This window comes from Phalacrocorax aristotelis, chromosome 22 (assembly GCF_949628215.1).
Source record: "Phalacrocorax aristotelis chromosome 22, bGulAri2.1, whole genome shotgun sequence".
NCBI lineage: Eukaryota > Metazoa > Chordata > Aves > Suliformes > Phalacrocoracidae > Phalacrocorax > Phalacrocorax aristotelis.
In genome coordinates, this window is record NC_134297.1 from 2273765 (window position 1) to 2301229 (window position 27465).

The 27465-nt window shown below is 45.5% G+C and overlaps 4 protein-coding genes across 11 annotated transcripts in view; 1 reads left to right on the top strand and 3 right to left on the bottom strand.

Annotated features, from left to right (window-relative positions):
- Positions 1–363: 363 nt before the first annotated feature.
- NKAPD1 (NKAP domain containing 1) lies at positions 364–5836 on the bottom strand. The gene is made up of 5 exons (XM_075116361.1): positions 5640–5836; positions 4462–4562; positions 3174–3329; positions 2554–2607; positions 364–1714 (listed from the first exon to the last, which is right to left on the bottom strand). Exons 1-5 carry the CDS (start codon positions 5706–5708, stop codon positions 1198–1200), a joined length of 897 nt encoding a protein of 298 aa, XP_074972462.1. The 5' UTR covers positions 5709–5836; the 3' UTR covers positions 364–1197.
- A 14-nt stretch (positions 5837–5850) lies between these two features.
- Positions 5851–8441, top strand: PIH1D2 (PIH1 domain containing 2). 5 transcript variants are annotated; one of them, XM_075116355.1, is made up of 5 exons: positions 5852–6073; positions 6194–6317; positions 6756–7001; positions 7558–7823; positions 7940–8441. In XM_075116355.1, exons 1-5 carry the CDS (start codon positions 5906–5908, stop codon positions 8084–8086), a joined length of 951 nt encoding a protein of 316 aa, XP_074972456.1. In that variant the 5' UTR covers positions 5852–5905; the 3' UTR covers positions 8087–8441. The 5 variants fall into 5 exon arrangements, with proteins under 5 accessions (XP_074972455.1, XP_074972457.1, XP_074972456.1 ...); XM_075116358.1 differs by having other exon boundaries at positions 6924–7001; XM_075116354.1 differs by having other exon boundaries at positions 5851–6317.
- Positions 8442–9714: 1273 nt separating this feature from the next.
- DLAT (dihydrolipoamide S-acetyltransferase) lies at positions 9715–18872 on the bottom strand. The gene is made up of 14 exons (XM_075116353.1): positions 18579–18872; positions 17941–18042; positions 17467–17591; positions 17194–17350; positions 15905–16031; positions 15347–15534; positions 14689–14851; positions 14392–14459; positions 13549–13641; positions 13348–13455; positions 12668–12783; positions 12226–12388; positions 11932–12068; positions 9715–11177 (listed from the first exon to the last, which is right to left on the bottom strand). Exons 1-14 carry the CDS (start codon positions 18810–18812, stop codon positions 11048–11050), a joined length of 1911 nt encoding a protein of 636 aa, XP_074972454.1. The 5' UTR covers positions 18813–18872; the 3' UTR covers positions 9715–11047.
- Positions 18873–20034: 1162 nt separating this feature from the next.
- DIXDC1 (DIX domain containing 1) overlaps positions 20035–27465 on the bottom strand; it is a 45115-nt gene continuing 37684 nt past the window's right edge. For all 4 annotated transcript variants that reach the window (XM_075116232.1, XM_075116233.1, XM_075116234.1 and 1 more), the window contains 6 exons: positions 26955–27041; positions 26625–26786; positions 26431–26497; positions 24780–24888; positions 24131–24239; positions 20035–23212 (listed from right to left, as the gene is read on the bottom strand). In XM_075116232.1, coding sequence (XP_074972333.1) covers positions 23132–23212; positions 24131–24239; positions 24780–24888; positions 26431–26497; positions 26625–26786; positions 26955–27041 — 615 coding nt within the window. In that variant the 3' untranslated portion in view covers positions 20035–23131. The remainder of the gene's footprint in view (positions 23213–24130; positions 24240–24779; positions 24889–26430; positions 26498–26624; positions 26787–26954; positions 27042–27465) is intronic.

Consider the following 27465-nt stretch of genomic DNA (forward strand, 5'->3'; position numbering starts at 1 on the left):
CAAGCTGAGGCTGCATGCAGCACGGCTTTCTCCAAGTCTGCATTAGCCAGCAGAAAAGAGGGGCAGTAAGCAGGACTTGGAATGAGGACCTAGGGGCATCAACAGTTTTGTTCTTATCCAGGTGTAGACTAAAGCTGGAGCTGTGCTCGGTCACCAACAGGCACCATTCACATCAGCGCAGCCCATTTCCCCAGTGGCTGCTTTCCACTCCAGCTTCCCTTCATCTCCTCTACGCCCTCCAGAGCCACCTGCTCTGATCAGGCAGAAGCACGTGGCACAGGGAGAACACAAGGACCACCTAGTCTTCTCAGGCCTGTGCTCTGTCCCTGGGCTTTACTCCAGAACAATGACAAAAGCATTGAATGTGTCTGGATTTATTTATTTTTTTAAAAGGCTTGGCTATTCAACTGCAGGGAGAACAGCCCAATACCAATTTCTCCAATAATACATTGGGCAGACCAGAGACAGAACACAACACCCACCAAGGCTTCTCTGTCAGTACAAATGGTTTCAGCATCCCCCTAGAGAGAATGAAGGAAAGGTAGACACAGCGGCCAGCCCATACCAGGATTTGGAGAGAAGTCTAAAGCAAACGCACTGGTGTCTTGTCTTCATCATTATGGAAGGAATTACTGCACCTTCACATGGAACGAGAGTCTTCCCTCATGCTCCCTTCTGGGTCAAGCTGACCATGTGCATGCCACCACACAGGTCTGCTTTTGTTGTAGGAGGGGAAGACAAAGCTACCGTAGGGTTAAATCCAGTGACATTTCCTGTCATCACACTTCTTGTCTTTCCCCTCTCCTATTGCAAGTTCTTGGTCATTGATTTGGTAACCCAAAAAAGCAATCTGTTAAAACTTAATTTAAAAAAAATAAAAGTGGTGCAAACATGCCTGTTTTCCCCTGCAGATAGCCTACAACATTTTTGTGCATCAGAGGTCAACCTGGTCACAGAAAGAGTCTGCAGTTGGCAGGACTAGCCAACCAGTGAGGCAGGCAGCTGCTCGCGTGGTTTTCTGAATGTCAAGTCAATGAAAAGCAGAGGGGCACCTACCAAGGCTCAGTTTCGCCACTGTGGGTTGGCAGGATGTGTATAAACCACAGTGCTGAAACAAGTTGTACCATGGGGCAGTGCTGAAAGATAAATACCTGCCTCTGTTCTCTACCTTATTGTTTGAGCTGCAGCCTAGATTCATCAGTCCTCATCTGAGCTATCCTCTGATTTTTCATCAGCAGCCACTTTCCAGTTCTTCCTCTTGCTCTTCTTCTCTGGTATTTCACTGTGCCTCTCTGACACAGAATTGTGGCTTCTCTTTCTCTTCTTTGGGGGCCGTTTCTCTTTTTTCTCAGATTCACTGTCCTCAGAGCTGCTGGTGGTTGGGCTGCTTGCATGAGAAAAGTCACTTTCCTGCCCAGAAGAGGTAGGTTCCCTGGCAGGCACTTTCCTGGTCTTTTTCTTGTGCTTGTGTTTCCCTTTCCGGGTGCTTGAAGTCTCCTCTTCTGAGCACTCACTCTCCCAGGAAGAATCTGATGACATTCTCCCCTGCTCCTTTTTCTTTTTCTTTCGCTTTTTGTGTGATCGCTTTTTTTGCTTCTTCTTGTGTGATTTCTTTGTTTTTTTCCGTTTGTGCGACTCACGGGTAGTTTGTTTTCCCAGATGAGATTTCTTCTTCCCATTGATATTATTTTGTTCATCTCTTCCTTGCTGGTCACTGTAAAATGAACAAAGAACAACCTAAAGGAAGCAGACAGGCAGGCACATAGCAGTTGAGCCTTTTCTGTCTCAAAGTTTTAAGCAAGCCTGTCAATTAATTTGGCTAGAGCAGGGAAGCAAATGCTTTGGCAGATGAGGTAGCTGCATTTTTGTTTCAAGTGCTTATTAACAGCTGGGGTCCTCACCTTACCCCGTTAATACCCCGTTTAAGGTATTTGAGCCAGAACTGAGGACGATATTTACTTAAAGCCACTGAGTGATGAAAACTCATTTATAGCAAGTTACTTGAAATCTGTAGGCCTGATAAATATTGTACTTGATGATTGTTAGATGTAGTTTAAAAATAATTAATTCTGTCTAAGATCTTATTTTACAGCTAAGTCTCCACTCTCCAAGGTACTACAAGAATTTACATTCTCCAAATAAGGAGAAATGCAGAAAATACAAGTACACTACAACGGAAAGGAGAACCTCCAGCTAATATTTGACGAGGGTGTATACTGAGCTGATTTGGATTCAGGCTACTACTCTGGCTCTGTGCTGGCTCAGACAGACCTTTCAGATTCATGGCATTTTAGTAACTCAGGCTAAAGCTGAATGTCTAATTACTATAAAAGATGCAATCCTCTCCTAAGATTCAGACCAGGGGGAACCACATTAATGGACTAGGTATTTTTTCAGTGGGTGTCTGTAAATAAACAGTGCTGCTTTACATTTAAGGCTGATCTTTATTCAAAACTTAAAACTCAGTTTGTAAAATTCCCTGCGTAACCTGACAGAAGTAAGATTCTCTATCCCAGCCAAAATTATTACAATTAGTAAGCCTGCTTGCCTTACCTATCTGTATCAAATTCTTCAGGGTACAACTCTCTATAGCCACTGTGACCCCACCTGTAAGAAAGCAGAACCATCTATTAGAAACAGACAAGGTGTCTAAGGAAAAGATACAATTCTGAAAAGACAGAGCCACAGAATGAACATGAGTTTAGATAGCAAAGAAAAAGGGCTATCAGAACCTTCCCAACAAAGGAGGAAGGACATGTGACTGATTTGGTTTGTACTACTGAAATACACCTTATGTTCTCAGTCTCTCCTCCATTTCTAACTAGGGAAAACTACAACTTAGAACTCACATTTCTTTAAGTAACCCTGGAGAGCACTAACTTGCATTTCTCAAGATTTTTTTTTAAGTTCCTTGGGCAAAGTAATAAATACTAAGCTTAGTTGCAAAGCTTAGCGCTGAGCTTTTGCTGCGTACTGACTTAGGCACTCTATAGATGAACTCAAGTATTCTGTGACACTGCAAAAGTTTGTGCATGTTACTTATTCGTCCTCAAAATGAGATCAAGGGTTATTTTACAGGAGTACGGAAAAGTCAAATATACTAACTTTTTGTCACACCACTCCAGCAAGGTGTTTTAATGACAGTTACAACCACCGAACATTCCCCCACAGACCTGTCTGGCATGTTGGCTTCACATTCATACAGCTTTTTATTCCAGGATCGGGTCCTAAGGAGATCATCTTCGACGGGGTCAAGAAATTGTGAGTTCTTTGTTTTCCAGTCAGCCCTGTGGCCCTCCTCATCAAAGCCATCACTGCGCATCCGACTGCTGCAGAAAGAGAACAGTTCTCCTTCAGCTGTCAGCTCTGATGGAGAAACTTTCTGAGCAAGGGGTTAGCCCAGCAAGAGGAACAAAATTCCAGCAAGACTTGGATGTCCATCTATAAGACCAGCTATCATTTTAACAGACAGTCACCATTAACAGCTCTCACAAAACCAGTTGAGTAGCTAACGCTGGTTTTCAAAACTTTCTGTGGGCCTCTGTGCACCACAAAATTCTTGACAGAGATGCTCACAGCGTAAAAATAGAGGAAGGTGTTATCTTTCCTGTCAAAACAAATGCAGTTATCTTCCTCGAGAATACTCTGCAGGAGCAGACTAACAATATGCAGTGAGACACAGGCTAGTAAAAGCAGCAAAGGGGAAACTGAAGAAATAGGACTGACTTACTAGAATTGCAATTTGATCAGGTACCAGGACTAAGACTCCAAATCCACAGAAAGCACCAACAGTTTTGAGTGATCTCATAAGCCAGTGACTCTAATTTTGCTTCTCACTTGAAATGCCACACTTGCTGAGCAAAGCAGCAGCCGTGTACTGAAAGGTGGATTCCCCGAAGATACTAAAACCACTTCCTGCAACATTCACAGTCTTCAGAGTAGTAAGCCCCACTCCCCCCACCCCACAAAAACCCAAACCACCCCCAAATCCAGCTTGTTTTCATGTAGCTTCTGAGATCCTCTGGCATGTCAGAATGATTTAACACATACCACAAAAGCAGCAGTCAATACTGGTGTGTTATAACAGTGCAGGACTCCACACCACAATAGGTGGGGTTTTTTTGCTGCTAACCTAAATGGCAATACGTTAGACTTTCCTCAAAACATTCTGACATATTACTTAAGCGCTTCCTAACCCCGTTGCTTCTGAGAGCCCGGCCTACTTAATTTTGTATTTTGAAGACTATACATCTAGACAAAGAGATAAAAGGTCAGACTTAAGCACAGGCCTGACCTCGTTCCAGGGACTATTTAAGGAGAAAATAAATACATCTGTAGTGTACGTAGTCTTCATATATAGTGAAGACATAGTCACCACAGAATGCTCTTAAAGTGTTAAAACACAAAAGGCTTCAGCAACTAAGTCAAAACAATTATCTCCTCCACATGACTAAAACCCACCTGGAGGTGTCTGACAGCATTCTGCTTTGCCTTTTCCAGTAAGTCTCTTCTGTCTGCTTTTCCCACTCCCTTATTTTCCACATTTCTGTCTCTTCCTGGATCTGAAAGTCACAGAAAGGAAACAAGTGAAACTTTGCAGACATGCACCATGTAACATCAGCTCCTAGCTCAACCCTCCTGCTAACAAAATTCACAGCAAGCTTTCCTACCATACTGAAACAAGTTATTATTCCTAGCTATAACTAAGGTAACAAAAAAGAGAATCTCTTGATGGTAAACTCTAACAAAGCACATAAGGATAACGGCATCAGAAACAGTGGTTTACCTGATTTTTCTACTTCAGCTGTTCTGGCTACCCTACCTTGTCATTCATTACCATCCCAAATGTAAGCGCTGTTAGAGAATTCAGTATAAAAATATCATTGGAAAGGACCAAGCCAAAATGAGAATTTACACTACAGGCTGAAAAAACACACCATGCAACATTAAGTGGTTTGGCACAGATTTATGTTTATGGACACGGACCGTAACTGAGTGATTTTATAACCATATGAAATGAATGAGTTGGACCTGCTGAATTATGTCAGGAATTAATTAGTTTGCTAAGGTTAATGGGGTTTTTTAATCTCACACTAAATATTGACTGTACACATTAACAAAGTTCAAATTTTCTGATGCAAGTAGAAGTACATAAGCAGCACAGCAAGAGAAAAGAAAACCCCCGAACTATCGAAGGTTTGCTGGTTTTAAAAGGACAGATCATAATTTTAATGAAAGCCCTGAGAGAAGAGGCTTGTCATAGAGCAAACTTTATAGGTATGCACCTATACACACGTCCCCACACTCAGGAAAAACGGGGTCAAACTGAAAGTGAGACTACCGGTGTTCACGTAGCTGGTTTCAACAGGCGCCTCTCCTCTCCGAAAGGCGCACCTGCCCTCCGCACCGGCAGGTCCCAGCTCAGGCACCCCGCCCGCCCCGCACCACCGGCGAGGCACCGGCCGCCCCGGGCCTCGCGTGCGCCGCACGGCACCGCCGGGCCATGCCCAGGGCGTCCCCCTCGGGCCCGCGGACACGAGCCGCCCGCGGAAGCGGGGACGGGGCGAAGCCATGCGGAGGAGCCGCCGCATCGGGGAGGGAGGACGAGGGGCCGCCGCAGCCGGCAGCCCCGGCCGTACCTTGTTGTGCGCGCCCGTGTGCCGGATGACGTTCCGCAGCAGCACCTTCCCCACCGGCACCCGGGACATCCTCTCGCCCTCGGCGGTCCCAGCGGCACCCCGTGGCCCCGCCGCGGACGGGAAGCCGCGGACAGGGAGAGACGGGCGAGGCCGCGCCTGCCCTCGGCTGCCGGCCGGAAGCGCTCCCCGAGGAGAACGGGGGGGGAGCGGGCGGAGCCGCAGAGCGCCGTACTTCCGGTTGCCGTCGCTAGGCGACGGCTGTCCCCATGGCGGGCGCGGCGCTGGAGCGGGTCGCGCAGCTCTGGTCGCTGCTGGACGACATGGCGGAGAACGATCCCCAGGCCTACCGCCAGCTCCTGCGGCAGCAGCGCGCCGAGGCCGAGCGGCTCCGCGCCCCGCCGGAGCCTCACCTGTGCCTGCGGGCCCGGCCCGCGGTGTGTGCTCGGGGTTGGGGCTCGGGCTCCCGCCCGGGTGCGGGAGCGGGTACGAGGGCGACCGGTGGGCCGGAGGGACCAGGGCGGGCAGGGCGCTCAGCGCGGCTCGGTCTCTTGCAGGGCGCGGTCGGGGGGCCGCTGTTCGTCAACGTCTGCGGGTGGAAAAGGGTTCCGGCGCCCGCGGCCCCCACTGACCCCACGCCCGTCAGTGCCGGGCCGCTTGAAGAGGTGCCTGGCGAAGGAGGTACGTCCCGAAAGAGGTGCGCCTCGGCCCGAATGCATTTCTCGTGACACTCACGCAGATCCCCGCTGCTACACCGCATGGTGCTGTGCCGCAGCCAGCTCGGGGCGGGGGCGGCAAGGGCTCCGAGTCCCTCCTTTTTGATAAAAAGCTGAACAAACACAAAAATTGGACGCCTCTAAATCCTGGAAGGAATATAGTCACCAGGCATCTCTTTGACCACATACACTCATGCCCCCTTGGATCATGTTCCTATGCTTCTTGAACAGAGGGGCTGCAGGGTCAGCACACGGAGAGGTTTCGTTTCTAGACGAGGTTGATAGCTTCTGGGCAGAAAGCTAATTCTATAAATTAATTTCCTTTGCTTTTAAATCAAGAGATTATAAAAAACACCAGCACGTGGTTTCATAGCAACAATTCTGACACACAACTTTTCTCTAGACCTTTACAGTATTATAGATGTTGCATATAACCCAGATGTTCTTCAGAGGGGAGAAGAAAACCCACAAAAAATGGAACACTTGATCCATTTGACACTTAAAGTTGTTGAAAAACGATGCGACCTTATTCTTTCTCCTTTGTACACCATCGAATCATTCAAATTGAAAGGAAGCCTGGAAGCAATGCAGCAACGCCTGAAAGGAAGGCAGATGCCAGCCCCGCAGCTCAGTCAGAACATAAAGAAAGGTATGTAGAGATCTGTTGCCGCTTTTCTTTGAGGACCTATCAGAATCTCCAGAAAATTTTCTCAGGCCTTATCTCTCTAACCCCAGTTCTTTCCATAAGCATAAACCAAATGCTTCTCTCTAAAAATTCAGAATAAGGCAGCAGTGGTTATACCAATCATCAGTTTAACCCTGCTGGCCTATCTGCAGTCATCTCTGGTGCTTTACAATTAAGAAACTGTAGTGACACTGGAATAACAATTTCCCGTTTTCCTATATCCACTAAACATGGGAACTCTGCTAGGGTTTGATCCTTTGAGATGCTAACTTTCCTTTGCTCTAACCTGAGTAAAAGGAATTGCTGCTCTAAGTAGTAATCTGAAAACAACTTTTGTCCCATCGGCAGTAAAAGCAAATCATAGACAAAGGAGAAATTGCCAGTAACAGTCTTCAGCTGACAAAATTGCTAATTACAATTAATTACTGTTGAAACTTTAGCGATATATTTGCCAAGTGGCATAACGTTACAGTTCTTAGTAACCGAGTGATATGTGTGAAAAACTTATTTTTCTTGAAAGAACTGACACTTGATCAGCTGCTACACACTATGGAAGCCGAGGACTGCAGCAACGGTCCTGTGCTCCTGAAGGAAGAAAGCGTGACACAGTCTAAAGGGCGTCTGATAGAGGAAATTACCAGTAATGAAATGTCAGAGAAGCTAAATCCCCCTGTTTATGAAATGATCACCGTGAAGGATGCAAACAAGAAACCACTCAGAATTGAACTCAAAGTTGAATTGCCTAAGGTTAGCTCTGTTTCTGAGTGTGACCTGAGAATTTCAAAGGTAAGATGGCAGAACGAATAACATTGTGTTTTCTGTCTAGTATCAAATTCCTAGAAATGCTCACTGCAAGGTCATCATCAAATAGTTAACCAAATATTTTCACTTTCTTTGTTTAGGATGACATAACCATTGAAGTCCCTGAAAAATACAAATTACAACTAGATCTGCCAGAATTGGTGGACGCAGAAACAACTACAGCAGCATTTCACAAAGGAAAACGGGTATTGTTTATCACAGTGCCAGTTGCCAAGCCAGACCCTTAAAGACTGCATTCTGCTCAGTCTGTGTTCACAGATGACAGAACAAAACAAAAGCCCAGAATGAGAATCCTAACTTTTAGATGATGAGGTTTTTTTATTGACCTTCTAATCATCAGGGGTGAATAGGTCAGATGTATTCAGAAGATGCATGTTAGAAAAGGAAGCCTGAAGGAATACTAACACCACCAAACTTAGGGGGGAAAAAAAAAAAAAGTAAATACACAAGGTGTACTGGAGTACGTTAACAGCTGTAGTAAAGAACCATAAATGCATACATGCTTTATGATTCATTGTACCTCAAGGTACAGCAATAACAGTTGTGAAGTCTTTTTGCTAAATAAATTGGTTACTGGATTCACATGGTTAGAGCAGCTCTCACATGTATTTAATGCTGGAACAACCAGTAGAGGTGTGTCACACACAGTTGCCCTGCGTGCTCCTGCTGTTCTCTTCAGGACAAGCTCTGCTGATCTTAACTGGCATAGGCTTTGTAGTCTTTTCAGTCACTGAATACGCTTGATCTCACTTCTTACCACTTCGGTCATCTCTCAGTGAGACCATAAAACAACAGACCTATTCTGTACTATTCAAAATAGCATATAGAGATTCAAAGCCCAGGAACACTTAGTGTGACACTAGCAACCAAAAAACAATCTTGAAGCACTTCAACTAGGAAAACTATCTGCATTGGTTTACACTAATACCCAAAATACAAAGTAATACAAAGTCACACAAAACAACTTCAAGGATTACTAAGCATTACTATAATTAATTGGGAAGGGAGCAAACAAAAGTTTAAGTGATCTTAGCTTCATGATTGGTGTCGTAGTATGTCATTCTTACAGCTTCTATGACATTTGCACTACAACTGTGTTTCTGCACCAATGTTCGTCAGGTCAGAAATGGAAACAGACAAATTGGTTTTGAATTGCAACTTCAAAATACAGGCCTACAAAAGAGCAGTAACTCCTGGCTTTCCCCCTTCTTTGTTTCAAAGCAACTTAGAAGGCTGCACTGAAGTACTGTTCAGTGGTTAGAGTTACAAGTTCAAGGTGAAATTCTATCACTGCATGAGCCGAGCTGGCTTGTTGCAGGATGCAAGCAGCACCAGAAGTCACTATCAGCGCTCCAAGCAGAAGCACTGGATAAGATTTTGAGTTGCAAGTGTTCCAGAGTCTGACAGTCATTCAGAGAGCATTTCCATAGGTAAGCTGTTTAGTGTTTTTACTGCAGGAAGAACGTGAAAGGTCGCTGTAACTAGAATTTGAGGTTCTGGTGAGCAAGGAAGATTGAAGTTCACTGCTGCATGACAGTAATAAAGCATGTACGATTGTGCAACATTTGTCATTACAGATTAAGGTTAATAGGGTGAGTTTCACTATCACACTGAAAGGCTAAACAGCTCTGATTCTGCTGTAGCAGTACAGTAAGCCACACATGACTGAATAGAAAAAAGCACTGGAACGTGTTTTAGTAGTTGTCAATTCCAAACATTTAATAGAATGTAGGTTCACTAGAGCGAGTCTGGAACCACAATATTTTAGATCATTAAAGAAAACCCAAAACCTTAATGCACTTTTTTTGCTTAAGCCAGGCATGAAAACCAGGTATCACAGCAACCAGACATTAAATAGTCCCACAAAAATATTTAATTTCCACAGTATTTTCTTTCAATGTCTTCAGTGAATTTTGTAGAACTTTACAGGAGACAATACTTAATGCAATATACAGAGTAACAGATCCACTTTAACTTTTTCTTTCTTTTTTGTAAACTTCTTGCCCCCTATTTAATTCTCCTGGTCACTTTGTAATTACTACACAGTCATCCTCTTTACATTAACATTTCCATGTGGAAAGTGGAATTTAAGAATGTTCAGCACCACACCCCTTTCAGGATACAATGACTGGAGTAACTGGACAAAAGTCCAACAAACTACGGAAGCATTTTACATACAATATATACATGGATAGCACGTTCTGCAGCTTACTGAGGCTGAGACAACACAGAGAATTCGGGGAAGAACTACCATACCAGTGACTAACTCAGAGCTCTCTATGTTAGAATGTCTGAAAAAAGGAATCCCAAACATTCAAGTCATCACACGATTAATATCCACTGATAGGATTATCAGTGTGTGTGATTTGCCTATATTGGATTCCAACACACAGATTCTCTTGAACATTCTGCAAAACAGTTACTTCCATGGCACCATAGTCTGACTTAGCAAGAGGAATAGCAATTAAAGAGAGTTTTCATACAAAAAGCACATGTAAGTGAAAGTCCACAAGAAGACAGCACATTCCCTGTGGTATCTGAGAGCTGTGACCCCACAGATATCAGTGTTCTTTCACCTTACTTTAAAGTGCTCAAAAGGGATCACGTAGCTGAGAAGGTCCAGACCAGTGCCAAATTCCAAGAGAGATTTGGAGTGCTAGCACTTGGCCTTTGAGAAACTATTCCCAGGCGCTTCAGTCCCTTAGTGCATCTCTCATACTTGCCCACCCCAGCAGAACAGGATAATGAGGGAATTCACCTTCTATTAACTTGTACGTTTCAGTTACGATCTCATCTGAACTCCTGTGAAGAGATGTTTATAATTCAAATTTCTGAGAACACCGAGGTCATGAAATCATTTTGTATGCACCCCCCTGTTCACCATAGTTGAGAAGCAGATAGCAGTATGCATACTGCCTGGATCATGTTTAAGTCTGGGATGCTTAACTCTGTTTTGGAAGAGTTTGCAAGTTAACTAACTGTATAAAAATACAGTATAGCTGTAATATTGCTCTGAAAAGCACTTCTGCAAACTTTTTCTGTACAGACTGGTAATAACATTACCAGATAATATAATACATCTTTAAAATAAAAAAGGAACTATTTTAATAAGTCTGAACACTAAAGTCTAAATAGCTTGTTTAAAACAAAACAGTGTGACCCAGGAAAATGTTGCTTGCATGGTTAAATTATAGCAGCATGGTTACTGGCTTTTCAAGAAAATTCTTGAATTCAGCAAGCCACTGGGCTCCAACTGCTCCATCTACAACACGATGGTCACAGCTAAGTGTAACAGACATCATACTGGCCACATCAAATCTGAAAGAAAAAAAAGGGGGGGGGGGGGAAAGGTTAACACAATCCCCTGCAAGTCGGTGCCACTAATAAAGCTTTTATCAGAAAACCAGCAAAAGCAGTTGGTGCTTGATAACAGATATTTCTCCCTGTGGACTTCTAAAAAAAGATTATGTTGAAGAGCAGATCACAAATTCCTTTTCCACAATTAAGAAACACATTTGTATGTTCCCTTTAGGACATGAAGGTCATCTTTCTTTGTAGCACAAGAACAGCCCCACATAAATTAAAAGAGCCATTTTACCCAGTAATCTAGAGTTTCCCATGTGTCAGTGAAAGACACTTAGGACTATTAACAAGTTTAAATAATCCTAAATGTTTTTCCGGGGTCTATGTTAGTTCAAGCTCCCAGGCAAGGCAATACTATATACAGGATGCTCGAATTCCTTAGGTTTTCCTTATATGCAAATTTACGCAAGTTGGTACAGAGGAACAGGTGCCTCAATTGTTGTACATCCCAGACTCTTCCACAGCTTAACCCTAGCCCTGAAAGAAAGAAACAGCCTTTCCTTAACTTGCAGAGAAGTTGCAAGAATGAAAGTATGGCAGATCATTCATCAGTCACTGCATTTCTCTAACATGTGTGTGACTCTCTTATACTGTACTTCTTCAGAAGGTACTGAAAGCATTATTTTGAAAATTATAATGTGATGGAAGTGGTAGAAAACTAGCTAACAATTCAGAAGCTCAGTATCTGCATATTCAGATGAATACTTACCCTTTCTCATTATCAGCTGGCACTAGCCTTTTCTCTGAGGAACCAACTGCAAGGATACAGGCTTGAGGTGGATTGATGATGGCAGAGAAATTCTTAATCCCATACATTCCTAAATTGGAAATTGTGAAAGTACCACCCTACAAGAAAAACACATTCATAGTCAAATTCACAAAAAGTTGTTTTGTGTGGGATATTTAAGAACATGGCTGAAACATCACAAAATAGGCCCCTGAACAGGGCTTCTGAACAGAAGTCAAGGACAGCAATGTTTAATAGCAATCTTGAGTTTCTCACCTGGAATTCATGAGGCTGAAGTTTACCCTCTCGGGCTTTAGTTGCCAAAGAAACCACATCCTTACTAATGGAAGCCAGACCCTTTATGTGTGCATTAAACACAATAGGGGTTATAAGCCCTGCGGGAGTACTAACTGCAACACTGACATCCACTACGTGATTTCTGCAAGACACAAAGGAGATGCCAGTTACTCTAGCAAGATAAAAAAAAATTCAGAACTGTTTAAACAACTCTAAATTAATATTAATTTTGCAACAATTATTTCACCTTACATGCTAGCCTGAGACACAAGGTTCTTAGCACTTTAACAAAAGCCCCTCAACCTTTGCATTATACCTGTTCCCCTCCCTCCTCAAAATCCCAGCAGAAGGTCTACTATTTTGCCATGAACTCTCTAGCGAACAAAGAAAGTTTCTGGCTTCGACCGTACCATAAACTTACTGCCTAATAACTGTGTCCATCCATGAAGAATTTGCCTCAGGCACCTTCAAGCATGCCAGAGCAGAAGCTTTAATTATGAAGTCATTGACAGAAAGCTTAATGTTATCCGAGACCTCCTGTAAATAAAGAGATTTGAGGCATCAGTTTGTCTCTTACACATTACCTCAGTTAACTTGGATAGTCACTGCCATGAGCCTTGTTCAGAGAAAATATTAGAAAACCATCACAATACTTCTAAACATTAATATTTGAAGTGCCAAGATAATATAGGAGGTGATTACATCTCTTTCATAATTTAAGGAGGTATGTCTAATGTCTGTTTTTTCCCAAACTTCGCTTAGAATTATTATTTTTCTTAAATTTTCTACCCTTTTTACTCTTCAAAACTTGTTTTACTCTTTTGCTCTACTTCCCAGCTGGAAGAACTGAACATCACCAAGTAGAGTACAAAGCGGCCCTCTTAAGGAAGTCAGAAATCAGTGCACAGTACCTGGGTAAAAGGTCTTATTCTGTCACAGACAGACCAGAACCGATTCACAACAAATAGAAGAGACACTGAAAAGACTATTTTTTCCAAGCCAAAATGGCATATCACTAAAAAGCAGGGTAGGCAAACCTGTGAGAGAATGCAGCTTTCTCCACACAAACACACACACTCTTACCATGCTTAAATGCTTTACCTGATTGAGTTCTTTCCTTAGCACCAGTACTTCTCCCATGTTTACATCAACGGAAAGGTAGTAGTGAGGTATTGTTTGTTTAGACTGCATCAACCGCTGAGCAATGACCTATGGGTATACAACAGAAGCAATGAAAATAAATCAATTTGGAAAATTCATAACTGCAAATAACGATCTCAGAAAGGAATAAAATCTTCTTACCCTCCGAATGTTGCTGATAGGGATATCTGTGAAGGTCCCCACTGGTGCAGCTGCAACTGCAGCAGCTGCAGGAACTGCTTCTAGTGCTGGAGCCTGCAGAGAAGGGCGGCATAATTCACAGTACTACACAAATATCAATTGTACAGGGTAATGCACTATGTGGGACAAGTGCTGAGGCTAAGCTGCCTCTTGCTAAAGGGCAGCAGACAATTCTACGCTCTAGCCTCATCTCTCCAGTACCTACTAGGTTCTTTGTAAGTCCTATACTCGATTTTTAAATTGTAGTACTTGAGCAATTTAGAAATGCAACACTGAAATACACTGCTATGAAGCTCCCAGAATAGCAAGTCCTGCTAGATGGTGTTTTGCAATACAGCAGAGAGGTATGCTAGAGGGACTCTCACCTGCCACATCCCCTCCAGCATTACACAAAGCAACGCTTCCAGCACCTCATGTAAAAGACAAGGAATGGTGTAACAACAGATTTGTGGCAACAATGACATCAGGCTGTTGGTTCCTAAGTCTGGCTTTCATTCTGATCGCCTCTTTTCAGCAATGTTAGATCAGTTGGGTCTGGCCTTATCTCAGTCCCTAACAACGTAGCAACCAAATGACGAGTTGGGAGCGCACAATTTTTTTTCCCCCTCAGTGAAACACCAAAGGGAAAAATGAAGGGCGAAAACTTCATCTGTGTTTCTGACAACCTAACAGTCACCATAGCCCACACAGTGTCGTACCCCAACCAATCCAGCAATAACAGTTCCATATAGTAATTGCATTTCTACAGAGCATTTCCATCACTATAATAAAATATCCATTCTTACAGATCTCAAGCCAACTTACTGGAGCAACTTTTGGGGGCACAAATGACTCCACATCTTTCTTTGTGATTCTGCCATCTGGTCCAGTACCTAAAAGGGTCAAAAGAAAACATAAAGGGATTTAAATTATTTGCAAAAGGGCATTGGTTCTGAAGGTACCAGTTTTATTCAACAGAGAGAAGTCACTTAACACAACCTCTGTTGAGGACAGCTGCACAGTCAGGATGCTCCCAACGGAGGAAAGAAAAGAATAGGCAAGTATGTATCTAGAGGGACAGCCACTTGATAGCTGAGAGCAAGGAAGCAGAGGGCAACCTACCTTTAACTTGGGCAAGGTCAATTCCTTTTTCTGCTGCCAATTTCTTTGCAAGAGGACTAACCAGGATCCTTCCTTTGCGGGGAGGTGGTCCAGCTGTCGGGACTGCTGGAGTGGAAGGAACAGCAGGCTGGGGAGGAGGAGGAGCAGCAGGAGTTGCCACAACCTTAACAGAAGGATCAAAGCCGTTAGCTTCAGGATCATTCAGCAAAAGCTTTGAAGGTACAGTAAGTGAACAGGACAATCTAATTACCAGTCAAAAGAATAGGAAAAATAGTCACTAATCTGAAAGAATTTCACATTCAGAGAGATTTTCAAGTGCCAGAAATTAAATCAGAAACTTCCTGGGAAGGAAGCCAACTAAGCTGTTGAACCATACACCAAAAAAAGTTCAATAACTAACTTATGCTCCCAGTTTTCAAGGATGAGGCATTAGAACTGGCAAAAGCAACAGGCTGGAGAAGATATCTTAATGAATGACTATCTGCTCCCATTTTTGGAGGGCAAACTAGCCATCACTTCTTAAGTCACCTATCACCAACAGAATCATAAGCATTCTTGTTGGAGCCAGGGCTTCACACTGTCAAACCAGCAGAACAGTTCAGAGCAGACCTCTTAATGGTCCCCATAACTTCTCTAATGTGCTAAGAATGGTCCTTACTAGCGGAGGAGGAGGAGGAGGAGCTTGTGCCTTTACATCAGCTACCGCAGTCTCTTCGTAGTCAGCAAAGGCTGGAATATCAGACTCTTTCTCCACAATGATGCAGAGAGCTGTTCCTAATGGCACATCTCTCGTTCCTTCAGGCACCAAGATTTTTGCCAAGTAGCCTTCCTCCTGCACTTCAAAGCCTGTAAGGGAAAGAAACAAAACTGTTTTGATGCCTGATGCAGCTGAAGGGTTCCACTAAATGCTGCTTCTGAAGACTTCAGTTGCTAAAGCTCTGTGCAACATTTAGTAGGCAAGAGAATCCTTTCCAGTGCACCTAGTAGGGAAACATCTCCATGCACTGTACATTGCTAAGAAGGATTGATGAATAGAAGCGTTTTTAGGAGCTCTGACGTTTAGTTCTCCAATGGAATGAGAACTTAACAAAACTTGTTTTAGTTGTCCCACAGCATCACATCCTGAGCAGCCAGGAGAACAGCTGGCACAGAGGCTACTCTGGACCCTCTCCTTTTAAGGGCACCTCATCCATTCTTGGCTTTGGAGTTAGCTCACCTATTGTGGCTTTATCCGTCTCAATTTCTGCCAGTAAGTCTCCCTCATTCAGTTTCTCCCCGACCTTCTTTTCCCATCTCTGCACTGTGCCCATAGTCATGGTAGGTGACAGGGCAGGGAGAGTGACCTGTGAAGCCAGAGAATGCAAGAGAATCAGATTCTGGTAACCCAAAAGGAACAGGAACACAGTTTTAACTCCTCACTAAATGATGCCAACCTAAAGGAGCAGCAAGCCTTTAATGCACTCCTAGATCTGACTCCATTCCAGCAAAGCACAGTGCTGTCCTATATGGCTAGTTTGGCTTCTTTTATCAAGGCCTAAGCAAGGAAAAGCAAAGAACAAGAAACCTGTATATGAAAATAATTATTACCACCATCACATTGGGAGTGTCTTGCAGCTGCTATCTGCAAGGCTAAAAGGGAAGACTGAAGCAAGTCACTTTGTGATGAACAGGTATGGCCCCTTTAAAAGCTATACAGACTTGTCTTCCAATAAGTACTCAAAGATGCTGTAGGTTTGCACACGCATATTGCTGTGCAACATACACAGCACATGAGAAGACAGCTTCAGAGCAAAACTAGAGAGAGAAGGCAAGCAGTGGGAAGTACGCAAATTTAGTAGCTAAAACACAAGTCAGATTAAGAAGCCTTTAATTAATGCTTTGTTCAATAACTGACTTTGCATACGTCTCAGACAAATCAGTTCCCACATATATCATATGTGGAATGAGATTTAGTACTTCAAATTTTCATCTTCAAAGGGATGTCACAGAAATACCCCACTACAAAGTGCTTAAATACAAAACAGTGGATGCACACTTAAACATGTAAGCAAGGTAAAAAGATTATCCACAAATACAACTCATTATTAGTCACCCACAAACACATCTTGTGTGTTCACCAGAGTATCACAGACTTGAGTTCTGCTCTGAGATGTAAGCAGGGCCTTCAGAGCTTATTCACACTTAGTACAAGGTCTTTTTACACCAGAACTGTCCAAATAATGCAAATGTAGTAGGTTTTTCTAGACTGCATAACAATCCTGGAGGGACAAGTCTCTCCTCTAGAAGCAGCTAGGATTCTAAAATAATTTTCTGAAAAAAGCCTTCTGGGACCTTCCCAAACACCTGCTTTAAGCATGCAACAACTTAAGTGGCACACACTCCTGCAATTGTCGCTAGTAACTTCCCACTCCAGGTACTATCTATGGCAAAATGCCCTGGAGCTAGCTGTGTTAAAGACAGAAAAAGAGTGTAACAAGCCTTAAATAATCACCAGTGCTCTCTTACCTGCATATGAGGAGGATAAGAGCTGCCAGGAGCCTGAGGAGAAAGCTGAGTTGGTGGTGAGGGAGCTGCAGCTTGAGGGGGAGGCACTGAGGCTGCAGGGGGGGCAGAAGCTGCAGAATCCAGAGTATAATTTTTAAAGGCATCAATATATTCAGGCCTAGAAGAAAACACAGAACCACAAACCCAACCAGATGACTGTCTAAGCCTTTCACACAAGGCACCCAAAAAGCCCCAAGAGAGAAAATTCAACTGAAGGGTTAGCAAAATACGTACTTTTCTACTGTGATACATATTATGGCCCCAATAGGAACATCTCTTGTTCCTTCTGGCACCAGGATCTTGGCCAAGTAGCATTCCTCGAGGCTCTCAAAGCCAACTGTTGCTTTGTCTGTCTCCACCTTTGACAGAGAACAGGATATCATTATGGCAATAGAAAAGACCAGCGAGTTCAGAGCCTTCCAGTCTGATAGTGTAGGGTCACAACACACACAGTTCTGGAGAAATCACCCTGTAGCACCAGCTCTAGGAAGGCATGCTCTCCACCAGGTTAAGTGCTGCTCCTACTCAGAAAGAGGAAAAGCAGCAACCAGCTTTGAAAGGCTGTTAGCCACTTGTTCCCAACAGCAACTGTCGGGATCTGTGATCTCAAACCCAAGATCTGCATTCAAGTGAGAGCAACCAAGAACAGAACCCAGGATACACATGCAGCTCATCAGAAATGCAGCACAGCCTGTGCCCCCAGGATACCTCTGCTATGAGCTCCCCTTCACCAATCTTGTCACCCTCCTTCTTTTCCCAGCGCGCAATGGTGCCCATCTGCATTGTGGGGGACAGAGCTGGCAAGGCCACCTGTGAGAAATAGGGTAATGTTACAACCCAGACAGCCCTGACAGTAGGAACCCCACACACAGGGCAGAGGCTGATCCCCAGTACAGGCTGGGACAGGGGGGCACAAAACAGCCTCTCTGCAAATCCCTAGCAGGTCAGGACTGCTGGTAAGACCCCTGGGCAAACCAGCACTGGGGTGCTGAGATGGAGCTGACCAAAAAAGGGAGGAGCTACGCCAGGGGACGAAGAGAGGTACAGGGGAAAGGACTAGTGGTGGAGGAGGTGGTGCCCAACGGCGGCACAGAGGCTGCGGGCAGGGTGGCGGCAAGGGTACGAGAACCGCGGCAGCAGGAAGAGACCTGCGGTTCCTCGGGGGAAACTGAGCTGTCCGGTGAGGGGAAGCAAGACCCGAAAAGAGAAAGCGAAGGGGCTGCCCCCGAGGCAGCGGGAAGAACGCGAGCCTGCCCTCCAGGGGTCCCCAGCAGCTACAGGGGCACGAACACCGGCGGGGGGGGCACTAGGGCTGCCTGGGACGGGAGGCGAAGGGGGCCGCTCACCTTCTGGTGTGCTGGGAGGCTGCAGCAGCGGCAGGGGACGAGCCGGGGCCCCGCGGGAGGCGGCAGGAGCCCGCCAGGCCGGTGCATGGAGCCGCCCCACGCTGGGCCGCGGCCCAGCGGCACAGCCCCGGCCCCCACCGCGGCCCCAGCGGCACTGAGCGCTCGGCAGCTCCGCACCAGACCAGGGACTCCCGCCGCGCCCCAGGCCACGCGTCGCGCCAACACCCGCCACATGCCGGAGCCGGAGCCGCGCCGCGCCGCGCCGCCGCCACCGCTCGGTGACCTCCTCCGTCCGGGCACGGCGCCGCACGACACTGCCGCGCTGCCGTAAAGCGCGGCGGAGAGATGGTGGGCGGGGTCGTCGTGTAATGGCGGCGGGAGGCCTGCGGGGCCGCACTGCGCAGCGGCGGGACGGACGGGAGCGGTGCGGGGGCTGCAGAGGCACTGGGAGCCCGGCCCGGGCAGCGGGCTACCGGGGGGACGGCCCCGGCGGCCGCCCGCTCTCTGCCCCACGGCCGCGGCGCATAGCGGGCCCGCTGTGCCCCCGCGGAGAGCAGGGCTGCCGGAGGCTCCGCGGGGACAGGCGCTCCGCGTGGTGCCGCACGCCGGCGCGGCCCGGCGCTCCCGCGGCAGCGGGTGGAGGAGCCCGGTAGGTGGAGGGCTCACGTCAGCGACGGGAACTCGCCCAGAGTCAGAAAATCGGGCTGTTGCCAAAGCGATACATCGTATCTTCGTGGAATACCCACCCGATACTGCAACGGCCCCTCTGGGTTTCTCCTGGTCGCTATCACACGGCCCAGGTTTAAAGCCAGGTCCCAGTTCAATATGGGGACACGTGAATCCAGAAGGTATTCCATGGAGCTGTTGTGATGATAGCTTCTGCCGGGGAGCCAGCAGCACAGGCTCCCCCAAAGACTTCCCCCATGCTTTGGAAGGAACGGAGTTTTCTCAGGGGGTTGGAAAGCTCAGGGGCAGAGGGCTTAGGTGGCTAGCACCATATGCAGTAAAATCCCATCACGGGCATTGCTGCTGTTTTAGCCATGCTAAATGATTTAGGAGCGGCTGCTCCTAAGTGTATGGGACTGGCCTTGACTGAGCTCAGCCAGTTGCAGCACTTTACACAACTCTGGTGGTGGAAGCAGTAAAATTTGCTATCACCCAGGTACCTGAGCAGAGCTTGTGTTTTGATTTTTTTATTGTTCATACCAATTTTAAAAGTAAATGTAGATTTTACTAACACTCTGAGCCTGCTCTGCAGTGCATGTGATTCTAAGTCTCCCAAGTCTCAGAAAACACAAGCTTTCCTAAAACATTGTGGTTAAGTGATAGAAAAGGTTTTCTCTAGGACCAATGGGAGGCTAACCGTAAGCACCCCAAGTGATTTATGTGCTGTAACCCTACCCATGCATTCTCATGTCAAAGCCATCTTCCCCTTCAGTAGCACTGAACAGACTCAAGTTTGCAAACCCCATTTTATTAAGATAACTGTTTGGTCCACTAATCCTAGGCTTATCCAGTCAGGTAATGTCTGGTTTAGATGTACAGATGAAACCCCACCTTCCTACAGAACAGGTGTTAGAATAACTGCCCTAAGTGACAAATGCAAACATCAGAGTTTCTATGAAAATAGAATTTTACACATAGCATGTATGTTACATATGTAAGTTACAAGTATAGGAATAGGAAAGTAACTTTGAAGAAAGTTTGAAAGAAATAAAGATTCAAGAAAGTGAAAAATACAAGTCCGGGATATGGTATTAAGAGCGCATCCCCAGTGTTAGAGCAGTGCCAAACTGATTTAAAAGCAACATCTTTTGCTTTTATCAGAAAGACACACCTGGCCACTGCCTTTTCCACCTGATACCTCTTATCCCCATGCCTAATATTCCTTACCTCCTCCAGACCCCTTTCTGTCTATCATGCAAAGGTAAAAAGTCTGAAGAAGGCTGCAGTATGAGTAGAGAAATAAAGCTGAACCCAAACTGCTGTGGGATACAGCTCATCAGAGCAGCAGCCCTTCAGCTTCAGTGACAGCAATTGCAGCAATTCTACCTTTGCTATCACAGAGGGGAGCTCCATATAGGAACCCAAGAACAGAGCACTGCTATCCGGTCCGTCTCAGGGGATGTCTTCTTTTGTCCTAGCTTACAGGTGGTGTTAGCATGGATGAAAGGTACATGACTGCCAGCCCCCAAAAGCAAGCTTTTTGTCCAGTCTTGCTCCTTCCCAAATACAGCCCATTGTTGCTCTGGAGATCGTGTTTCCATACAGGGTTCAGTTCTTGGCTCTTTGGTGGCAGTAAGCATATTAAATGTGACCACGGCTAGTTATCTGAATTGATCTAAGAACAACAGGCTGTTTTCTGTGTTAGTTAACAACTATTTTCTTCATGGGAAAACTGGATAGCTAGGGCAAGGCTGGATTGAAGCCTTATCCATTAGAAGCTCTGAACATATTAACAGCCTCCTGTGTCTTCAATACTCCAAAAACAAACTGCTCATCTTTGAGTGGCAGAGAAGGATATGGAACTGGCAACTACAGACCTTGAAAACTGTCTTAATTTTCTCCATAAAATTCTAGCCTGGGTGCGTGGCTCTTGCTGAAGTAAAATTCATGAGTAAAACCTGAAGAAATAAACACTTGAGAAAAATTTGCAATTCAAATACAGTTGATTTCTGTATAACAACCCCACGCTCTCTTTACCAAACCACTAGAGATCATGCAACGAGAAACTATTTCCAGGGAAGAAGAAAATATTTGTTTCTTTTCCAAAGGAGATTTATTCCCCCCCTGTAGCCCATTGATGAACTTGTTCATTGAGGAACTCTTCTACTGCTGTTTGTAAGGAGAAAGTCACCATAACCAATTGTCCAGAACAGGAGGTATGTTGAGTTGTGCCAATGTGGCACAGTGCCACGTAAGAGCCTCGAGTTACTTCCTGGACAGCGAAGCAGTGAGAAAATAAATAATATCCTTGGTGCCTATCAAAGCTGGCAAAAATATAAAACCCAGTAGGAACTAGCTGGATTTCCATAGTAAAATCAAGTTATGAGCCCAGTGCTGTGTTAACAGGAGACAATACAAAACATCTCAGCATCCACTAGAAAATGCGTAAAACACAGTATAATGCGTGCAGAAATATACAGAAAGTACTTGCACTAGTATAAAAATATCCACAGTCCTCAGACAAATGTAAACCGGTACAAAATAATTCCAGGAACAGGAACATGTTTTCAAAAGGACATGTTAATATAAAACAGTAAAACCAGGTTCACCCTCTCAGGTTCAGCCTCACGCACAGCACAGACACACAGGTAGTCCACGGAAGGGCGACATGTACCAAGAATGAGTAGAGCCTTGACTTGCTGTTTGACCTTGACAGTGTCTGCTGCACATCGCAGCCAGCACTCTGGAAGTACAGCTGACTGGCAGCAGAAGGGCAGAGACAGGCAATGCAGAAACAAACAAACAAATCCCATAAAACAAAAAAGAAAAACCCATCCTAAAGGATTTTAGGGCTTGTTCTTTCCCAAGCAGTCATTTATTTCCTGATCCTTCAGGCATACCAGGAACTGGTGGTGTAACTGACGGGATTTATCCTGCTGGTGTGGCTAAGTGTTTGGTGGCCCTGATAATGAATGGACAGCAGCACACAGTGATGCCTGTGCACAGGAGGTGACTAACTGTCTGCCTTGCTGAAAGAGGAGAGGGCAGGAGTGCAGGGAAAGAGGCTCAGCAAGGAGAGGGGTTGTAAGTACCTCAGGAAATCAGCTGATTTCAGCTCCCCCACAAATGAAATCCTTCAGCAAATAAGCAAGCACCAAGATCCCACAGTCCCCATGGCAACCAAGCAAACCCAGAGGGCCTCAGAAGTGAGTACAGCTTTGCAGAGAAAGTGGGAAAAGCAGGCCTAGGAAATGGAAGTCTGAGTTTGGGAGAAAGGGAGCTTTGCCAAGCTGGTGATCTTTGCTTTAGAACATGCGTAAAACCTCCAGAAGGCTATCTTCCCTCCCCAGGTCAGATTTCTATACTGTCATTCTGGAATGTCCAGAAAGTTCACTCTGCTCCTGCAACACGTACAAGTCCAGGACCAAAGTTGGTCACACCTTCAGCTCGCATAATCTGGTGGCTTCTTCTGACTCATGAAGGCAAAGCTTCACATTTTTGCCATCAGTGTAGATTTATGTAATACTACCTACAAGAAACCAAACTTGAAATGCCCAGATCACAGTCTGCAGCACATATTGCAGGAATGAAGAAGGGGAAGGGAACAATGCATCATTAAGGCCTTCAGGGCTTAGCTGACGGGACAAAGCAAGGTGTTTCTTTCCCACAGACCTGTCATTTCAGTCTCGGAACACTGTCCGCGTTTGGCCACGGAAAGTCAGATGCCAGGCATCCGTGCATACAACACACATTACCCGTCGTTTGCAGAGAAGCCCTCTTTTTTGGCAGCTTAAATTGGACTCCTTCCAGCACACATGCTTTTTGGTCATTCTTTGAGCTAAGCAGCCAGTTACAGGTTTCCATAGTGACAAGACTTAAAAGCTTGATTAATTCTCCCCATGGTCTTCTTCCACCCAGGCCACAATTTTCCCCTCCCAACCAGGAATGATGTCATCATCATGGAACACCTACAAAGAAAAAAAAAGTCAGTCCAGTCATTTCTGGAGTCTGGACACCACTTTTCTACAGTGCCAGTAGCATAAGAGGCAGGCATCAAGTCAGAGATCCCAGCTCAGATTTCACTACGCAGCCCAGAGAACATGCACTTCATCCATCATTCACATGTCTGAGTAAACTCTTGAGGTTTTAGGTAAAAAAAACCACAGATTAGGCCCTTTCTTTAACCAGTAACCATCAAGATTATTATTGGCATGTTCTTGACAGGAAAGGGAAAATAGAGACAGGAAACATGCCTTTTTTGATTTACTCTACAATCTCCAGCTGTTTCTGCAGAACAAGTACCTTGTCAGCTGACTGCTCCCCAAGAGGGTAACCCTTTGCACTTGTCTTAATCTGTGAAACAGGAACTATCCCAATAACCTTTAATGAATCCAATCCACGCCAACATAAACAAACAAGGCTGTAATGGAGTACACAAAGGAAAAGATGCCACAAAGTTATCTCTGAAAAACCTTTAAAGAGAAAGTAGGAGAATGTTTTCTGGATAAACCACATTTGCATTAAATGTGTCTCAGGTTGCAGCAGGTTTTATAAAGCCACTTGAAAGGCTTCAAGTATAGTCCTGGTTTTTGCCCAGTGTCCCAGCTCTGTAACAGACTGTCTTTGCCAATAGCAAGCTCTTTGCGCAAGGGGCTTTGTAGCCCCCAGGCAACTGAATCACATTCATGTAATTGCTATGGCTGGGGATGAAAACATCCCATTTTAGGACCTTACAAGAGGAGCTTAATCTGCAGTTGTGAAAACAGACCGTCTGTTCGGGAGCAAGTTCCAAGATTTCATTAGTTTAGAAGTAAGGAGACCACAGTCTCCAGGGTTGTGTGGTAAGACAGAACCCAAAGCAGCTGATTGCTAAATTCCACCCTTACCTCCTCCTTGACTGTGCCAAATTCTGGATCCAGGGCTTTGAAGTGGTACCGGTGGGTTCCTTCACGATCAATAGCTACCTTAAAATCCTTCAGAGTCACTTCCCCTAACCTGCAAGGGAAGAGTTCGACACTACTGCATGGTATGCCATTACTGGATTTAGCTCAAGTGTTACTATATGGCGTGCAGAGACACAGTTCAAGTCTAGCTAGGCATGAGGCACCATGGCCACAGGGATTTGAAGAGTGTGCCCCTCCAAGAACACACCTGTCAACCCCAAGGTCCTCTTCAGAGGAAGAACTGCCTTCTGATTTACTAAGAACCACCTCAGAACAGCCTCCATTGCACTGACCACCATAGTTGTTTTCACAGAGCATCCTGCACTACATGCCACAATAAAACTGCTTGGCTCCTTTCTCTTGCTCTTGGAAGTTAATAAGAGAGAGGTGAATCTCTTAGGGCTCTAAAACAAATGCATCAGCTAGGGGACTGCTTTAGGCAATTTTCCACAGACAATGTTATGAAATCCAACACCTAAGTTATTGCACAGCAAACCTGTGCTAGTGGTGACCATATCTGCACATCAGACTAATGCATTAAGGGAAACAAGCACCTCCCACATCAATGTCAGCAGTGTCAGCCAGACCTCACCTCTTTGGTATGTTGACCATGAAAGGTGTGAGGGAGCGGTCAGTGAAGTACAACACTTTGGTGCAGGCACTGGTGCTCATCACCGGTGTGCTGTGAGAATGAGGCAGTTCTGCAAAACAAAAGGAGCACAATCACTGGGGAACAACAGCCTGTCTCCTGCCACAACAGAAGACAAAAGGGGTGGTCTCATCAAATTTGCCATCACAGCAGAGAATCTGGTGAGGGGAAGAGAGTCTTATGAGAGTGGCTAATCACCCCTGTTGGGAAGGACCAGGTATTGCCCTGCTTACTGGAAAACTTTGCATTTTAAGGTAGGGTCACCATCCAACTGTGTTAGCATGGAAGATTTGCCTAGCACCATCCTCCAGGATTACTTTCCCATCCACAGAAGGGCTTGCTGCCACCATCTACTCCACCAATGCTCTATTCACTACCTGAACAGTGACAGGAGAACCTTTCTGTAGAAGAAAATTACCGTATCAGTACCAAAGCACAACATCAAGGCAAAAGGTTACCTGTCTCCTCCCCATCTTCCCATTCTAGTTGGCCAGATGGGTGTCTGTGCATGGATTTTTCTTTGCTCATTTTTGCTTCCCTCTCTCTGGTTACTGCCTTGTTTCCCATTTCCCTGCAATGCGCTGTGCCAAAAGCTGAAGCACAGGAAGGTTCACAGTGAGTGACTCTACAGTTTTAAGATTCCTACCATGCAGAAAATATTATAGAGACCCATTCCAAGGCTTCCTAATTTAAGAAGTCTTTGGAGCCACCTCTTAGAGGTCTTTACACCCAAGGCATTCTACACTTGTGGCTGCACAACTCAATTTCCCTGCTGCAGTGGAGGGGGATGCAGTCTGCTAAAGGGACAGGTACCGTCTGCACGCAGAAAACGCATGACCCTGGCTGGTCTGAAAACTGCAGTTTATGGGAGAGGAGGAAGAACCCAGCAAATCCTCCCCACAACCCACTTCAGGCTTCTGAGTTCCTCTCCTACATTCCTCTGCATCTTGTACTTTCAGGTTACCCTGCAGCTGGACCCAGCTACAATGCAACTGAAAGGTGGGGGGGCCTCTGTCTTTCCCCAGTATCTACGATCCCCTATAACGTCACAGGCTTTCTAGGTGACATTTACAACCAACATAGCCTTCATTGACAACCAAAAATAGCCTTCATGATGAAAAGCAAACGTGAAGCTTCTGAGGCTAGAGCCAGGAAGCATGGTGTCAGAAAGGGCTGTGCGTATATGAAGGGAGCTAGACTCTGCGGGAGGAACAGGGGAGGAAGCAACTGAACAGTTGTCTGTGTCCACTAGGTGGTGCAAACCAGCAGGAAAGCTAACATAACATATTATTTCCCACTCATCCCAAGGGTAATTGTCATAGTTACACTGCAGTACTACCGAAGTGGCCCAGACCGACCCTCACTGTGATAGTGCTTTACAGACAAGCAGCCATAGGTTGTCTCTGCCCTCTTTCCTTTGCAGTGAAGTTTAATCTGTACAGCAAATAACTAAAGGGAGGAAAGCAAGCTCTGGTAAAGGGAATAAGAAGCTGGAGGTGGCAGATTCCAAAGGGGATGCTATACCCTGGACTCTGGCCAGGAAACCTGAGCAGTTAATTTGACAGTGGGAGGGCAGGAGCTGAAAGGCACTTACTGGATTTGGGAGGCCAGGAGTCTCTACACTCATCTGTTGTTCTGCTTGCCGGTGATTTCCCCCAGATCTAGGGTGCAAAGCCAAAAGAGTGAGAACAAAGTGTCACTTCCTAGTTAGAGCTCTCATTGCTGATTTACTTTGGATCATGTGTGAGGGGCAGAATTTAAAAGCCAAGTGTTCTAGGAGGCCATTACCCTTCTCTCTTGCCTCTTCTGTGTTTCCATGCGGTACAGCCGTTCCATCAGGCTGGAGATGCCCTGCTCCAGGCTGTCAATGGTGTGGTGCTGTGGATCATGGCCACTGAAACTGTTCCTGAGGCTGCGAAGGGCATCACGAACCAACTGCAAGTCATTTGTCTGCCCAAGAGACCACAAGTCAGTCAGACTAACTCCAGGCTGCTTTCTTCGCATCTAAAGCCACAGGTCTTAGAAAAAAGAAATATCTTTTAACAGGATAATAGGTTCCGGAATATGTGGAGCCCTCATCTGCATCTGGCTGAGAAAATATCCCTGAGGTGCACTTACCCCTCGGTGGACTGTGGGAGCAGCTCCTTTTCCTGCTGACTGGAGGAAGCCATTGCTCTGAGCACTATGAGCACTGTAAGCCATCACCTGTTCAGGGGAAGATGCATGTGCCGCTAGGAATATAAGTGTTAGAACCTCCCCAAAGATCCCAATTTGCTACCTTCAGAATTATGAGAGGACATAAAAACTTTCCACATCAGTGATATAACTCATCTTCTACCAAGTAAATACAGGCAGTCCTATAGGTCAGAATACAAACATGATTCCTCACATACAGGTGCAGAAAGAGGCAGACAGGAAGGTCAGAGGGGTCTGCAAGCTCTTGTGAGCACAATGTTCAAGTGGCACTAGGCAGGGACAGATACTGGGGCTGGCACTCTTTCCACCAAGACAGTTCCAAGTGCTCAATAACAGGGTCAACAGGAAAATGAGATAAGAAGCTATGCCCTAGTCTAACCCATTAGTCAGAGTCAGGGCTGAAGCTAGAAGCCAAGAATCTCTGGCTTCCACT